The sequence below is a fragment of the Sturnus vulgaris genome, chromosome 3 (genome assembly GCF_052056855.1).
Source record: "Sturnus vulgaris isolate bStuVul1 chromosome 3, bStuVul1.hap1, whole genome shotgun sequence".
NCBI classification, from domain to species: domain Eukaryota; kingdom Metazoa; phylum Chordata; class Aves; order Passeriformes; family Sturnidae; genus Sturnus; species Sturnus vulgaris.
This window is the reverse complement of record NC_142245.1, coordinates 115115595-115131808: the sequence shown is the minus strand read 5'-3', so window position 1 is coordinate 115131808 and position 16214 is coordinate 115115595. Positions and strand designations below refer to the sequence as shown.

The 16214-nt window shown below is 49.7% G+C and overlaps 1 protein-coding gene across 9 annotated transcripts; it reads right to left on the bottom strand.

The window, feature by feature from the left end:
• Positions 1 to 7125: 7125 nt before the first annotated feature.
• Positions 7126 to 14274, bottom strand: LOC148224581 (nucleolar pre-ribosomal-associated protein 1-like). 9 transcript variants are annotated; one of them, XM_088162746.1, is made up of 6 exons: positions 13924 to 14274; positions 11340 to 11446; positions 11130 to 11246; positions 10353 to 10491; positions 9453 to 9646; positions 7126 to 9224 (listed from the first exon to the last, which is right to left on the bottom strand). In XM_088162746.1, exons 2-5 carry the CDS (start codon positions 11343 to 11345, stop codon positions 9513 to 9515), a joined length of 396 nt encoding a protein of 131 aa, XP_088018872.1. In that variant the 5' UTR covers positions 11346 to 11446; positions 13924 to 14274; the 3' UTR covers positions 7126 to 9224; positions 9453 to 9512. The 9 variants fall into 9 exon arrangements, with proteins under 9 accessions (XP_088018872.1, XP_088018871.1, XP_088018869.1 ...); XM_088162745.1 differs by lacking the exon at positions 13924 to 14274 and adding an exon at positions 13344 to 13721; XM_088162743.1 differs by having other exon boundaries at positions 11130 to 11446; positions 13924 to 14273.
• Positions 14275 to 16214: the final 1940 nt, after the last annotated feature.

Here is a 16214-nt window from a genome sequence, read left to right as displayed (position 1 = left end):
AGAACCTCTCCCTAGGTGAGGGACTGTCCTCGGGTAGGAGTGCTGACAGACCTGTGCACGAGCCCAGCTGCATAGCCCGTGCTAATCCCAGCCCAGCTCTAGCCTTTAAACCCACTGGGGCTTTGGTACTGGAGGCCCAGTTACAGTAACCCCTGTGGCCGTTCCGCTTCCAGGCCATCTGTGAGTTGTGATCCCCCACCCTACACCACTTTGGTGAGAAATGCATTCCTTTCTTACAATAAAGTTTTCATTTTATGTCTAAATTCAAGCATTCCGAGAAAACGTGTAGCAATTATATCAAGACAGACATGACAGGCACCAACATTAGTCTTTCATTACACACTTTTCATGCCTTCTCTCCACAGATTTCTTTGAGGCAACTCTGACTCCTTTTCTCACAGGCAGCTCCACACAGCACCGACTCCTCCTCTCCTCTGTACGACTGGCTAAACCCCAGCCTGTCCCTTCCCCAGCCACCTGAGCCTGTCTGTCCCACACACAGCATCCTCTCACCTTGTCCATCCCTTGCACGGCCACGTGTCCCTTCCTCCTCGCAGCACAGCCAGCAGGCTCCAGCCCACACTGCAGCAGGCTCTGCACCTCCAGCTGGAGCTGTGCTTAGTGAAACTGGCAGCCAGCTGACCCACGCTTTTATAACAACCAGCCTCACTGGGCAGGCAAGGCTGTTTCCACTCCTTGCTAATCAGTACAGCTGTAACTCGTTGGCAACTAGTGCCTTCTGCACTATCCTTACAAACTATTCTCCTACAGAAATGGACCGGAATTCCGCGGGGATTTTCCGGGGATTCCGGGGGGATTTTCTCGGGAATTCCGGGGGGATTTTGTCGGGGATTCCGGGGGGATTTTCTGGGGGATTCCGGGGGGATTTTATCGGGGATTCCTGGGGGATATTCCCGGGGATTCCGGGGGGATTTTATCGGCATATTTATGGGCATATTTTCTCGCGGATTCCGGGGGGATTTTCTCAGGGATTCCGGGGAGATTTTCTCGGGGATTCCGGGGGGATTTTTCCCGGGAAATCCGGGGGGATTTCCCCCGCGATTCCAGGGGGATTTTCCAGGGGATTCCGGGCATATTTTCTCGGGGATTCCTGGGGGATTTTCCAAGGGATTCCATGGGGATTATCCAGGGGATTCCAGGGGGATTTTCTCGGGGATACCTGGGGGATTTTCCAGGGGATTCCTGGGGGATTTTCCAGGGGATTCCGGGGGGATTTTCACGGGGATTCCGGGGGGATTTTCACTGGGATTCCGGGGCGATTTTCTCAGGGAATTCCGGGGGATTTTCTCGGGAATTCCGGGAGGATTTTCAGGAGTATTCCGGGGGGATTTTCCCGAGTATTCCGGGGGGATTTTTTCGGGGAGTCCGGGGGGATTTTCCCGGGGATTCCGAGGGGATATTCCCGGGGAATTCCGGGGGGATTTTCTCCGGGATTCCGGGGGGATTTTCCAGGGGTTTCAGCGAGGAATTTCCCGGGGAATTCCCGGTGGATTTTCCAGGGGATTCCGGGTGGATTTTCTCGGGGATTCCGGGGGGATTTTCCCGAGTATTCCGGGGGGAATTTTTCGGGGAGTCCGGAGGGATTTTCCCGGGGTATCCGGGGTGATTTGACGAGGAATTCCGGGGGGATTTTCCCGAGTGTTCCGGGGGGATTTCCTCGGGGATTACGGGATGATTTTCTCGGGCAATTCCGGGGGATGTTCTCGGGTATTCCGGGGCCATTATCTCGGTGATTCCGGGGAGATTTTCTCGGGGATTCCGAGATTATTTTCCCGGGGAATTCATGGGGATTTTCCCGGGGATTCCGGGGGGATATTCTCGGGGATTCCGGGGGGATTTTCCCGAGTATTTCGGGGGGGTTTTCTCGGGGATTCCGTGGGGATTTCCCCGGGGATTCCGGGGGGATTTTCCCGAGTATTCCGGGAGGATTTTGTCGGGGATTCCGGGGGATTTTCTCGTGGATTCCGGGACGATTTTCCCGAGGAATTCCGGGGGGATTTTCTCGGGGATTCTGGGGGGATTTTCTCGGGGATTCCGGGGGGATTTTCTCGGGGATTCCCGGGGGATTTTCCCGGGGAATTCCGGGGGGATTTTCTCGGGGATTCCGGGGGGATTTTCTCGGGGATTCCGGGGGGATTTTCCCGGGGATTCCGGGGGGATTTTCCAGGGGATTCGGGGCCGATTTTCGCGGGGATTCTGGGGGGATTTTCCCTGGGATTGCGGGGGGATTTTCCCTGGTAATTCCAGGGGATTTTCCCGGGGATCTCGGGGTGAGTATCCCGGGGATTCGGGGGGCATTTTCCGGGGATTCCGGGGGGATTTTGTCGGGGATTCCGGGGGGATTTTCCAGGGGATTCCGGGCATATTTTCCCGAGTATTACGGGCGAATTTTCTCGGGGATTCCGGGGGGGCTTTCACGGGGATTTCTGGGGGATTTTCGCCTGGATTCCGGGAGGATTTTCTCGCGGATTCCGGGGGGATTTTCCCGGGGATTCCGGGAGGAATTTCTCGGGGAGTCCGGGGGGATTTTCCAGGGGAACTCCGGGGGATTTTCTCGGGGATTCCGGGGGGATTTTCCATCGGACTCCGGGTTGATTTTCCCGGGGACTCCGGGGGATTTTCTCGGGGATTTCTGGAGGATTTTCCCGGGGATTCCGGGCGGATATTCTCGTGGATTCCGGGAGGATTTTCCCGGGGAATTCCGAGGGATTTTCAGGGGATTCCGGGGGGATTTTCTCGGGGATTCAGGGGGGATTTTCCAGGGGATTCCGGGGGGATTTTCTCGGGGATTCCGGGGGGATATTGCAGAGTATTCCGGGGGGATTTTCCGGGGAATCTGGGGGGATTTTCTCGGGGATTCCGGGGGGATTTTCCCGGCGAATTCCGGGGGGATTTTCTCGGGGATTCCTAGGGGATTTTCCAGGGGATTCCGGGGTGATTATCCCGGGGATTTTCCTGGGGGATTTTCCCGGGGATTCCGGGGGGATTTTCTCGGGGATTCCGGGGGGATTTTCCAGGGGATTCCGGGGGGATTTTCTCGGGGATTCCGGGGGGATATTGCAGAGTATTCCGGGGGGATTTTCCGGGGAATCTGGGGGATTTTCTCGGGGATTCCTAGGGGATTTTCCAGGGGATTCCGGGGTGATTATCCCGGGGATTTTCCTGGGGGATTTTCCCGGGGATTCGGGGGATTTTCTCGGGGATTCCGGGGAGATGATCCCGGGGATTTCGGGGAGATTTTCTGGGGGATTCCTGGGGGATTTTCTCGGGGATTCCGGGGGGATTTTCCCGGGGATTCCCGGGGATTTTCTCTCGGATTTTTTTCCCCAATTTTTCAAGCATTTTTTCCCGCAATTTTCGTGGATTTTTCCCAAATTTTCCCCATTTCTCACTGATTTTTTTTCCCCATTTCTCAATGATTTTTGCCCCAATTTATCAAAGATTTTTTCCCCATTTCTCACTGATGTTTTTCCCCATTTTCCCCCCATTTCTCACTGATTTTTATCCCCCATTTTTCAATGATTTTTCCCCATTTCTCTCTGATTTTTTCCCCATTTCACCATGATGTTTTCCCCATTTCTCACTGATTTTTCCGTTGATTTTTCATGGATTTTTCCACCCATTTTTCGTGGATTTTTTCCCCATTTTTCCCCATTTCTCACTGATTTTTTCCCCCATTTATCACTCCTTTTTCCCCATTTTTCCCCATTTCTCACTGATTTTTTCCGCCATTTTTCATGGATGTTTCCCCCAATTTTCATGGATATTTCCTGAATTTCCCCCCCATTTCTCACTGATATTTGCCCCCATTTCTCTCTGAATTATTCCCCCCATTTTTCATGCATTTTCCCGCCCATTAATCACTGATTTTTTCCCCATTTCTCACCGACTTTTCCCCCCATTTCTCACTGATTTTTCCATCATTTTTCATGGCTTTTCCCCCCCATTTCTCACTGATTTTACCCCATTTCTCACTGATTTTATTAATGTTTGTATTTCTATTTCTAATTATGTTTATATTTATATTTATATTTATTATTATTGTTTTGCATGTTTATGTCTATGTTTATATTTATGCATATTTATTTTTATGCCGGCGAACGCGGGCAGGCGTTTTATGTAGATGCCTATCCGCCGGGGTCCTAGAGGGGCCGCCATCTTGAGCGTGTCGGGACTCTCAAAATGGCGCCTCGGGCGGCACCCCGGCTGACCTGCCAAAAATGGCGGCAGAAAGGGCGGGAAAAAATCAGGACCCCGGTGTGTAGGCATAAGATGCCTGATTACATCGCCGACGCCGATCCGCTCGCCGACAATTTTCCCGGATGTGTCAGAGCGTGCCGACAGCGGCCGCGCGGTCCCCGGTGCCGCGGGCGTGAGGGCGCCGGCGGGCGCGGGCAGGCGTTTTACGTAGACGCCTATCCGCCGGGGTCCTAGAGGGGCCGCCATCTTGAGTGTGTCCGCACTCTCAAAATGGCGACTCGGGAGGCACCCCGCCTGACCTTCCCAAAATGGCGGCAGAAAGGGCGGGAAAAAATCAGGACCCCGGTGTGTAGGCATAAGATGCCTGATTACATCGCCGACGCCGATCCGCTCGCCGACAATTTTCCCGGATGTTTCAGAGCGTGCCGACAGCGGCCGCGCGGTCCCCGGTGCCGCGGGCGTGAGGGCGCCGGCGGGCGCGGGCAGGCGTTTTACGTAGACGCCTATCCGCCGGGGTCCTAGAGAGGCCGCCATCTTGAGCGTGTCGGGACTCTCAAAATGGCGGCTCGGGCGGCACCCCGCCTGACCTGCCAAAAATGGCGGCAGAAAGGGCGGGAAAAAGTCAGGACCCCGGTGTGTAGGCATAAGATGCCTGATTACATCGCCGACGCCGATCCGCTCGCCGACAATTTTCCCGGATGTTTCAGAGCGTGCCGACAGCGGCCGCGCGGTCCCCGGTGCCGCGGGCGTGAGGGCGCCGGCGGGCGCGGGCAGGCGTTTTATGTAGACGCCTATCCGCCGGGGTCCTAGAGAGGCCGCCATCTTGAGCGTGTCGGGACTCTCAAAATGGCGCCTCGGGCGGCACCCCGCCTGACCTGCCAAAAATGGCGGCAGAAAGGGCGGGAAAAAATCAGGACCCCGGTGTGTAGGCATAAGATGCCTGATTACATCGCCGACGCCGATCCGCTCGCCGACAATTTTCCCGGATGTTTCAGAGCGTGCCGACAGCGGTCGCGCGGTCCCCGGTGCCGCGGGCGTGAGGGCGCCGGCGGGCGCGGGCAGGCGTTTTACGTAGACGCCTATCCGCCGGGGTCCTAGAGAGGCCGCCATCTTGAGTGTGTCCGCAGGGCTGGGTCCCGGCCCGCGGGCCCTTCCGCCATCCTGAGAGGGGCACGGTGCAGTACCCGCCCGTGTCCACACGGCGGCAGCACTGCCGCCCAACTCAGCCCGGCACTGCCGCCCTGTCAGGGACAGCCAGAGAAGGGAGAGAGTTCCAAGCACCAGAGTCCCCACCCGTCATAAAATCCTCTCAATGAACGCCCCAAAAAAACCCCGACCCAAACTAAAAATGCCCTGCCTCTGACCAAATGAAAAAAAAACCCTTTTATATATAGAAATAATCTATTTTTTAATATTTAATTTATAGTCATAATCTAGACATATTTCATATATTCAATTTAATTGCTATTCTATTTATCATATATACAATATTATTTTATTATTCATTATATACATAGATTTATATTACTAATGGTATTTCTATTTTATCTATATCCATCTATATTTGTAGGTTCATAGTTTTTAATATTATTTCTTTAAAAGCTCTGCCTCTAACCAAATAGAAACAAAAAACTCGATTATTTTAAATTATATTTGAATATATTTTTTTATTTAGTTTTCATATTTATATCTGTAGATTTATATGTCTATATTGTGTATTCTATATTTATATACTATTTAACGTATTTTTTACTAGTATATTAATATACTATATGCTATTTACATTCTATTATAACATACTATTTAATATAACATATTAAAATCGATAAATTATTTATATTACATACTACATACATGTATTTTATATTTATGTTTATTTCTATATATTTATACTTACATATATATATGCATATATAGTTATAATAATTTTATGTCAGTATCTATTTTTGCATATTTGTATATTTTTGCCTATATTATTTATATTATTTATTAAAAACCCTCCTCTAACCAAATAAAAAACAATAAAAAATTCCTTTGAAAGTCTAAATATTTATATATTTCTATTTTCATAACAAAATATAATGTAATGTAATATATTTATATATTGGTTTCTTATATTTGCTTCTATATTTTTATTCTTTATCTTTTCTATTTACAGTATCTATAAAAAAACCCTACCTCTATCCAAACACAAACCAATAAAACATTCCTTTTAGACTATATTTAGCTGTTTTTTAAGGTTCTGTTTTTCATGCATTCTACACCCACCCCTCCCTCTCAATGTTCTGGCACCCACCATGACCCCCCCCATGCCCGACTCACCTGCTCCTCCAGCGCAGCCCGGCTCCCTCTCCCAGGGACCTTGGGGTGCCCCAAACCACGTCGGAGCCCCCCTCAGCCTTTTTTCCTCACCCCAAAGAAGGCACAGAACGACTCCAACTGCCCTGGACAGCAGCAGGGCACTTGACTGCAACCCCTCCCATGGGTCCATCCCACAGAAAGTGACTCTGCTGACACCAGAAAAGGGAGGGCAACCCCCACAAGGGCTGAAGTTCCTCCCCAGCCCTGCAGACACAGGGGACAAGGGGCAGAAAGGAGGAGGGGCAGCAGAGAGGACAAGGGAAGAAAATTAACATCAAGGTGCACGATGAAATGGAACCCCCCCTAAAAAAAAAAAAAAAAAGAAGAAGAAAAATGAAAACGAAAAATAACCAAAAAACGAAAAGAAACCCCTGGCATGCTGGATGGGCAGCACAAGAGGGAGGGATTAAAAATGAACAGGGACAGTGTCCTGGTTTTGGGCAAATTTGGGGGAAAACCTCCAGAAGGAGCCCCCAGACAGCAAACCCCACGACTCCTCCCCCCCACCCCACCGGGTTCGGGAAGAATTTCCTCGGAGAAGAGTGGGAGAAAAAAACCTCTTTATTTAACAAGCAAGACACTCCCCAGCACAGGGAAAAAAGACAACACCAGCTGACAAAAAACTCTTTCACCGTTCTGAAGGGATGACGAGTTCAGTCTCTCTGGCGAGTGGTCGCCCAGTTATCAGTCTCTGGCGCTTGGGAATGGCTGCTGCAGGTGACAGAGTGTAGACTCCCGGTGTTTCTTGGGGTTTCCCAGGTCCCCGTCCGGAACAGGTTCAGATGGTATCCAGGAGAGGGAGGGGACGGGGTGGAAGAGAAAACAGTCCAGGGAAAAAGTTGGACTGCCTAGCTGAACTAACTAATAAGAAAAAAGCAAGGGCAAAGCGAAGGAAAGAAAAAGAGGCAGAAGCGAGCAAGCAGGCAAGCAAGCAAACCGAGCTAAAACCTCTCCTAAACATAGACCATGGGGGAGGTGAGCCGGCTGATAACAAGACAAAACAAAGCTTCACTCTCAGAGTCAGTCCTGGAAGCACAGGACATAATACCAAACATAATCAGGACACATGATTGGAGATAGAAACACCATAACATCACCCTAGGACAGACAGTGACCGGGACACAAGGATCCCACGGGAAACAACGGCACAGGGAGCACCACAGAGGCACAGAGAAGGACGGAGAAAAGACAGAGAGTGCCAAACACACAGCAAGGACTGAGGGGTACCATGACAAAGAGGGAACCCAGGAGCCAGAGAGGAAGCGAGCACAGCCCGTGCGGGGCGGGCAAAGACGGGCAAGGAGCAGCACAGGCACGGAGACAGAGAGGCACGGCCAGCAGGACAGAGGCTCACCAGGAGAGGGGCACAGCAAGGGAGGAGCACCGGGCAGCGCTCCTTTAGGACAAGAATATTCACACACACAAGCAATTCCCTCATTTGCACCTCATTCTTATTTCACACACCCCCCCCCCAATAAAAAATTCAGCTCATAGCACAGGCAGCTCTGGCTTTTCCCTGCACAGTATTTCTACCAGGGACCTGGGCACAGCACGCGGTCGCGAGTCACCTGAATCAATCCTGATTTAACATTTCAAAGCTTCTCCTTCTGGCACTGCACCTTCTCAGACCCGGGCTGCCATGTTCCACTCCCCTCATGGCCAAATTCAAGAACAACTGTTGCCATTCTGCAGAGAATTCCCAATATGACTCACATGTTATCAGTGGGCAGAAAACTCTTTGGGCTTCAGTTCCACCTCTCACCTGTTCCACGTGGAGGGAGGACAGGCATTTGTCACACATCACAGCAGCAGTGATGGATCAAGGCTTTTTTTTTTTTTTTTTTGATTGAATAAAAGGGTAAGAAAAAACAAACCAGGTCTCATACAAATGTCTTGAAACACCATTAAAGCTTTTTAAACCCAAGGAGACCATCGTGATTCCTGACTTCAGTCTTCTATCCATACTGGTTTTGGCATCATGAAATCAATCAGAGTCTTTTAAGAAATACTAAATCATCATGACTAAACCCCGGGCTCCTGGTCATTTGCACTTACAGCCCCTTGTAGGAAGCTCTCCAGCCTTTTTTTCCCATCCTACGTTGGACAGAGGATGGCTGTGAACCGCACGCCTCCGCACAAACAGTCCTGCCGGTTCCTCAAAAAGTTTAAAATGCCTGTGATAAAAATGATAGAAAGTAATACTGCCTCTCAGACTGTGCAAGAAATGGGAAGTTGGACTTTCAATGTCCCACTGAGAGATGCCGAATAAAAGCTTCCCCATGAGCTCGCACAGAGTAGTAACATTTCTTGGACGAAACTAAACTAAGATTTTTTTTTGACCAAACAAGATAGGTCTGTATGAGAACAGCTCAGGAGGCTTTCAGGGCTCGCAGTGATGCTGGCAGAGCACAGAACGTTAAAGATGAAGTCTTAACTCCCTGAATTAATGCCCTGTGGTAGCCAAATCTTTTTGCAAAGACACATAAGACTTGCTTCTCCTTGTTTCCGAGTTCCCAAGCCATCCTGTAATTCCTCACCTGCACTAGTGCAGACCAATCTGCCGTGGGCAAGGAACAGATCCGGCTCCTGAGCTCCAAGCCACGTGTCCCCGATGGAAACCCAAGTCAGGAATACAAAAACACCTGTGGAAGAAAGACGAGAGAAAAATCAGAAGACACAGATATTCTTCTATTTCCACACAGAAATACCGAGCCAAGCTGTTTACCTCTGGGACTCTGTTTTAAAACAGCTCCCCAGCTCTGTTCCTAGATGGAAAACGTGGAGTGGCTTTGCCCGTGCAAAGCCAATGAGCCTCCTCACAAGAAGGAACAAACCAGTTTCCTGCTAAATCAGACACCTGGAAATCTCACCTGTCACATGCTGTCATGGACCAGCAAGAGGGATCAGCATCCAGGCCCACGTGGACTTGTTCATTCCTGGCTTCTAATGCAGCAGGGACAACAGCACTGAAGGGAAATGATCACGTCTTCATTTAAAGAGAACCCAACTTCTTCATCAAAGCCATCACTGTCCTCGATCAGGACATCCACCATATCCAGGACATCTAATAAGTGAAGAAAAACATCAAAGCAAGAATCCAGACTAACAGGAAAAACAACAGAGGTAGAATGCAACACTCCAGGAATACAAGGCATCTTTTTAATTCTTTTTAATAAAAAAAAAAAAAATAAAAAAAAAGGATGAAAGCCACATTTGTCACACAAGACAACGTTAAGTGCAACCCCTAAATTACAGCTGAACCTTCACTCTGCCTTTCAATGCTGCTGTCCAGCACGGAGCAGCTGTGGCTGCTCCTGGATCCCTGGATGTGTCCAAAGCCAGGCTGGACACTGGGGCTTGGAGCAGCCCGGGCTACTGAAAGGTGTCCCTGTTCATGGCAGGGCTGGAACTGGATGAGATTTAAGGAGCCTTGCCGGCCAAACCACTCTGGGATTCCATGACTCTGTCAACAGTCCCAGGCAGAAGGGCTAGATTTCCATTTGAGTTCAAAAACGCCGCTGCAAGAGCATGAAGAGAGATTTCAAATACCGTTCAAGTGGCACAACCACGGCAGAAATTACTTTCAGAGGTAAAGCGGCAACTTGGCAATTCCACTTCGACTTCTGATACCAAGAACACGTGGAGAGCTGAATCCTGGAGGGCCCTTACTTAACAGGATTGCCAGAGTTATCCATCCCCAGTTTGCTGATTAGGGCTAGAAAGTGTATCCCCAAGTCATGGAGTTGGGATGTTGACAGGTTACCACATACCATCAATGTGAGAGACGGGGATGCTGATGTTATCAGAGTCCTGTTTAAACAGAGCCACCTGGAGCGTGCTGGCTGCCTGAACCAGGTCTGCTGCCTTGTCAGTGTAGGGACAGGGGTTGGTCACCAGCTTCAGCAGGATCTGTCAGCAAAGGTGGGGAGAAAGGTAAGTGCACCTGCTGGCTGGCAAGTGCAGGGGAACCACACGGTACTGAGAACGACCACGTGCTGAAAGCTGGGCAGCTTTTATGAGGACAACTTCCATAGCACTTCTGCAGGATTCTGTCTACAGTTCCTGCTCTACAGGCCACACTGATGGAAAAACAAAAACCCACCACAACTTGGCACCTAGATTGCGACCACACACCGAGTACCTGGGCAGACCACAGTGGAGGCAAAGCACTGGGCATTCAACATCCTGAAGAGTAAACAGCAAGTGTCACCTTTCCTTGTAAAGGACCACCATCTACTGAGCTCTGATAATGTTGGCACCTAAAGAGGAGATCAAAGCTACCCACACCTACACCACTCTACCCTTACACCAACAATGCTGTAATAACAGCTGATCTTTTTGGATTTCATTTTCCTACAAATCATTTGGCTGCCCTCCCACTGAACACAAGAAGGATGCCACCTCCGTATAAAGAATCCCAAACAAGGCTTTTCTCAGAATTCATTCGCTGGTCTTTGACAGGTTTCTCAACAATAGCAACAAGACCTCCAGTTTCCACTAACACTATTCTTTGCATTTTTTTATCCAGCTGATTTGAACACCGTTACCTTTTCCAAAAACTGAATCACTGCTTCCTTCTGGTCTTCTTTTGTATTATCCAAGTGCTCCAGCCAAATTGAAAGCTCCTTCCACGTGTCCTCAAACGCTCCACTGTCACGTAAAACCTGTCCAGGAAACAAAGGAGGAGGTGTGTAAATAAACCTCAAAACACCTAAAATACAAAACCCCGAGGGATGCAGATCTTTTTCTATAGTTACCTTCATGCTTCCTTCTTTTAGGAACGAAAAGAAGAGCAGGTTGATGAGGAGTCGTATCTGCCGCTCTCCTCACCCTCAGTTCAAGAGGCTCACTAGGGGGACTTCAGCTGCATAGTGGACAATAAAAATCCTACTTCTGTAATTTTTGGAAAGCAGGTTATACTGCTTTCAGAGGGCCGTACAGCTTTCTATCATCACAGGCAGTTAAAAAAAAAAGAAAAAAGCACCTTCAAAATAGCCTGTGGGGGAGTTTTAGAAAACTACCGATGAAACAGAGGAAAATCATTGCTAAATTAAACCTGAATCAGGCTACTTGTACTTAAAGCAATCAGGCAGAGGGATGAACAGTCACATAAATGAGCAGTGGGCTGTGACCACAGCAAGGTCCAGAGAGAAGTGCAAGTTGCTGGGGGTGGTGAGGAAGACCAACAAGTCCCACACCCTAGAGACAGGCTTTGACGTGCCTAGAAACTTCCCCCCGCTTTCCTGCTCTCCAAATTCAGGCCCTGACTGCGAGCACCCAAACTCGGTGACCCCGAGCTCCAGCTCTACAAGCAAGAAAGGAGGAGGGAGAAGAGGAAGGAATCCGAGTGACACCAGGGTTCAACTCCCTCCCCCTAAGGCCCAGCAAGAGAGGAAACCTTGCCCAGCTTGCCAACCCTGGCACCTACGTTGGACGACTGCAATTACACAGGATGAATCTGTGCCTTTGCTCCTCTCCACACATCAAATACAAGGAAGCCATCACAACTCATTTGTTCTACAGTTACTCCGTGTACAACACCAGCAGATCTAAAAACAACTGCTGCTCACATCAATCTGACAGGGGAATTCTTTTAAAGCAAGAAAACACGAAGGAAAAAGGATTCATTATAATATAAGCGACTATTTTTGGCAGGGTCTGGAAACAGAAATGCACCTGCAGCTCTCACAAAACCAGGCAGGAACAGAATGTGAAATCCAAAAACGAGCCTTCAGTTACATGGCACTGTGCAGAAAAGTAAGTCCTTACCATCTATTCTTAGCAGCCTTTCTGCTGACGGAACTGCCCCAACTTCCCTGTTCCTGCTTTCCCTTCAGAGAAAATGCAAAGGACTGAAGTGGAAAGTGGACACAGGAACAAGTCAAGCAGTCCATGTTCCCACCTGGCAAAAGAATCCAAAACCATCAGAAAAACGGCACATTTTGAGCAGCTTTCGGTTGAGACATTCATTGCTGGGAGACCAAGTGAACCTGCCTTTAATCCCTTGCAAGGATCAAGGGCCACTAAACCCTAATTCAGTCACTGTAACTGGATTTTTTTCTTGGCAGGACAGTCTGGTTGCATTTATTCCTTATTCCTAAGGGTAAATCTCTACCCCTACTTAGGTAACTAAAGGATGTCCTCTTTGAATAAGGTGCTAAAAACAGCAGCCTCTGGTGTCTGGTGGACTTCGAGCTGACCAGCTTTTTCTCAAAAGTCAAATAACTAATTTAAATATGCAGAGGGGGATGCTAATTTTCAAGACAAAAAGTCCTCCTTGCATCAAAGCTGGTATCAGACAATAACAGAGAGGACTACTCTGCAGGGCCAGAGGAAACCGGAGAAGACTTATGAAAGGCTAGAGTGCTGAAGTACAGATTAAAGAAACGCTGATAAAAAGTAAAAATCCAAAGCAATATCTTCTTGATCAATGTCAAGACCTTTGCAGGCACCAACTGCACTGATTTATTACAGTATCAGAATTCATTCAGCCTCGGGGGGTGCGTAAACACGACAGACATTTTCTTTGCTCTTTCATCAACTGCTGCAGTGAAGTCCGTTCACAGCATTGATTTCTGTCAAATATTTCGTTACTAGCCGGTTATCTGACAGCAAATTTCAACAAGAGTCACAGGAAAGGAGACTGGTGACCACACAATCCTGCAGCAAAGGTAACTGCTTCAAGAAAAAATCGTACAATCCTGAAATTTCAGGCCAGTGGGATAGAGCGAATATCCTGATATTTCAATTCCAAAGCTTACCTTAATGGTCTCGGGCTCCGGGGCTTGGAGGGGGGGTCGGTTCGGAAGGGCCGCCTCCGGAGGAGGGGATCCCGGGGGGAGTCAGGGGCCCGGGGAGGGGGGCGAGGCGGAGGGAGAGGAAAAAGAGGAAGATGAGGAGGAGGAAGAAGGGGGAGAGGGTTTGAGAGGAGGGGAAGCCCAAATCCGTGCTGTGTGCGGAGCTCCGACAGCACGCTGCAGCCCGCAGCTCAGTGTGAGCACGGGGCAGAGGAGGCGATTTCTGGGCATTCAATCACCCTGAGGCGGGCCCGGCACCGCCCCTGCAGCACCGTCCCCAGCACAGCTCGGTACCGCTCCGGGATCACCCGGCCCCGCCCCCGGTGCCGCCCGGGACCACTGGGGACCGCCCCTAAAGCACCGCCCCGGCCCCGCCCGGTCCCGTCCCCGGGACCTCCGTGCCCCGCCTCGCCAAGCCCCGGCTCCGCCCCGAGCCTGCCCGGGCTGCGCCGGCACCATCGCTGGCGGCCCCGCCCCTCTTCCCCGGGCCGAAGCGGGCTGAAGGAGATGTCCGCACGATTGGAAACGCCGCCGAAAATCGCACCCGTGGGATCGGTGTCGGCGTCGTGCGCAGGCATCCCACTAGAGCGAGCGGGCTCCTTGCTGTGCCCCCCTCCTTTTGCAGCCAGAGTTAGAAGGTCGGGGAGCGACACCCGAGCCGCCATCTTGGGAGAGGCAGGCGCGCAGTACCGCGCTCTGCCCACAGGGTGGCGCTTGGGAGACAGGCAAGGGATGGAATCAAGGAGTGTCCCAATCCTTGAGGAAATCCCCCGGAATGAACGCCCCAAAAAACCCCGACCAGAACTGAGAAACCTCCTGCATCTGTACGAGTGCAAAGGGTGTGCAAGGAGTGTGCAAATAGTGTGCATTAGCAATCGATCGGCAGGCATTGGCAATCGACCGCCGATCTAATCGATCGGCAGGCATTGGCAATCGATCGCCGAGCTAATCGATCGACAGGCACGATCAATCGATCGCCGATCTAATCGATCGGCAGGCACGCTCAATCGATCGCCGATATAATCGATCGGCAGGCATTGGCAATCGATCGCCGATCTAATCGATCGGCAGGCATTAGCAATCGATCGCCGATATAATCGATCGGCAGGCATTAGCAATCGATCGGCAGGCGCGATCAATCGATCGCCGAGCTAATCGATCGGCAGGCATTAGCAATCGATCGCCGATCGAATCGATCGGCAGGCATTAGCAATCGATCGCCGATATAATCGATCGGCAGGCATTAGCAATCGATCGCCGATCTAATCGATCGGCAGGCGCGATCAATCGATCGCCGATCTAATCGATCGGCAGGCGCGATCAATCGATCGCCGATCGAATCGATCGGCAGGCGCGATCAATCGATCGCCGATCGAATCGATCGGCAGGCGCGATCAATCGATCGCCGATCGAATCGATCGGCAGGCATTAGCAATCGATCGCCGATATAATCGATCGGCAGGCGCGATCAATCGATCGCCGATCTAATCCATAGGCACGCATTAGCTATCGATCGCCGATCTGATTTTTCCCGCCATTTTTCATGGATTTTTCCCCCCATTTCTTACTGATTTTTCCCCAATTTTTCATGCATTTTTTCCCGCAATTTTCGTGGATTTTTTCCCATATTTTCCCCATTTCTCACTGATTTTTTTCCCCCATTTCTCAATGATTTGTTTCCCCAATTTATCAAAGATTTTTTTTCCCCATTTCACCATGATGTTTCCCCCATTTCTCACTGATTTTTTTCCCCCATTTCTCACTGATTTTTTTCCCCCCCATTTTTCCATGGATATTTCCCGATTTTCCCCCCCATTGCTCACTGATTTTTGCCCCCATTTCTCTCTGAATTTTCCCCCCATTTTCCATGCATTTTTCCCCCATTTATCATTGATATTTGCCCCCATTTCTCTCTGAATTTTCCTTCCATTTTTCATGCATTTTTCCGCCCATTAATCACTGATTTTCTCCCCATATATCACTGATTTTTTTCCCCATTTCTCAATTATTTTTTCCCCCACTTTTCCCCGTTTCTCACTGATTTATTCCCCCATTTTTCATGGATTTTTTTCCCCCATTTCTCACTGTTTTTTTTCCCCATTTTTCAAAGATTCCCCCCCCATTTTTCACTGATTTTCCCACCATTTTTCATGTGGTTTTTTTCCATTTCTCACTGATGTTTTACCCCATTCTTATTACCATTCTCATAGCTCTATTTTATATTTATACATATTCTTATATTTGCATTATTTCTGTTATACACTAGATTTTTCATAGATATTTGCTACTTATATTTCATTATATTTTACATGTATACCAATCTATTTCTATTCTTTATATTTTATTTTTATATTAGCTATAAAAACCGTGCCTCTACCCAAATAAAAAGCATTTAAACATTCCTTTTAGACTATATTTAGGTATTTTTTATGGTTCTGTTTTTCATGCATTCTACACCCACCCCTCCCTGTCAATGTTCTGGCACTCAGCATGACCCCCCCCCCCCCCCCCCCCCCCCCCCCCATGCCCGACTCACCTGCTCCTCCAGCGCAGCCCGGCTCCCTTTCCCAGGGACCTTGGGGTGCCCCAAACCACGTCGGAGCCCCCAGTCTCCACACCCTCCCCCTCCGTAGGGAACGGGAATGGGATGGGGAGCACACAGGACAAGAAAGGAACACAAAAGACACACTGGACAGAGAGAAGAAAAGGGCTGGAAGCTGGATATGAGGATGAAAGTGGAGCAGCAACAAACCTCAGGACTCTTGACTAGAGAGTGTGGCTGCTGAACGTCTCAAAAAAACCCCCCAGCTCCAACACAACATGCTGTGCTCACGG

Coding starts and splice junctions, on each gene's coding strand:
- LOC148224581 (XM_088162743.1), bottom strand. CDS start 11,345: ATGAAGGTAACTATAGAAAAAGATCTGCATCCCTCGGGGTTTTGTATT. Junction 10,492..11,129: donor TGATTCAGTTTTTGGAAAAG/GTAACGGTGTTC, acceptor CTTTGCTGACAG/ATCCTGCTGAAGCTGGTGAC. Junction 9,647..10,352: donor CCCCGTCTCTCACATTGATG/GTATGTGGTAAC, acceptor TTCACTTATTAG/ATGTCCTGGATATGGTGGAT.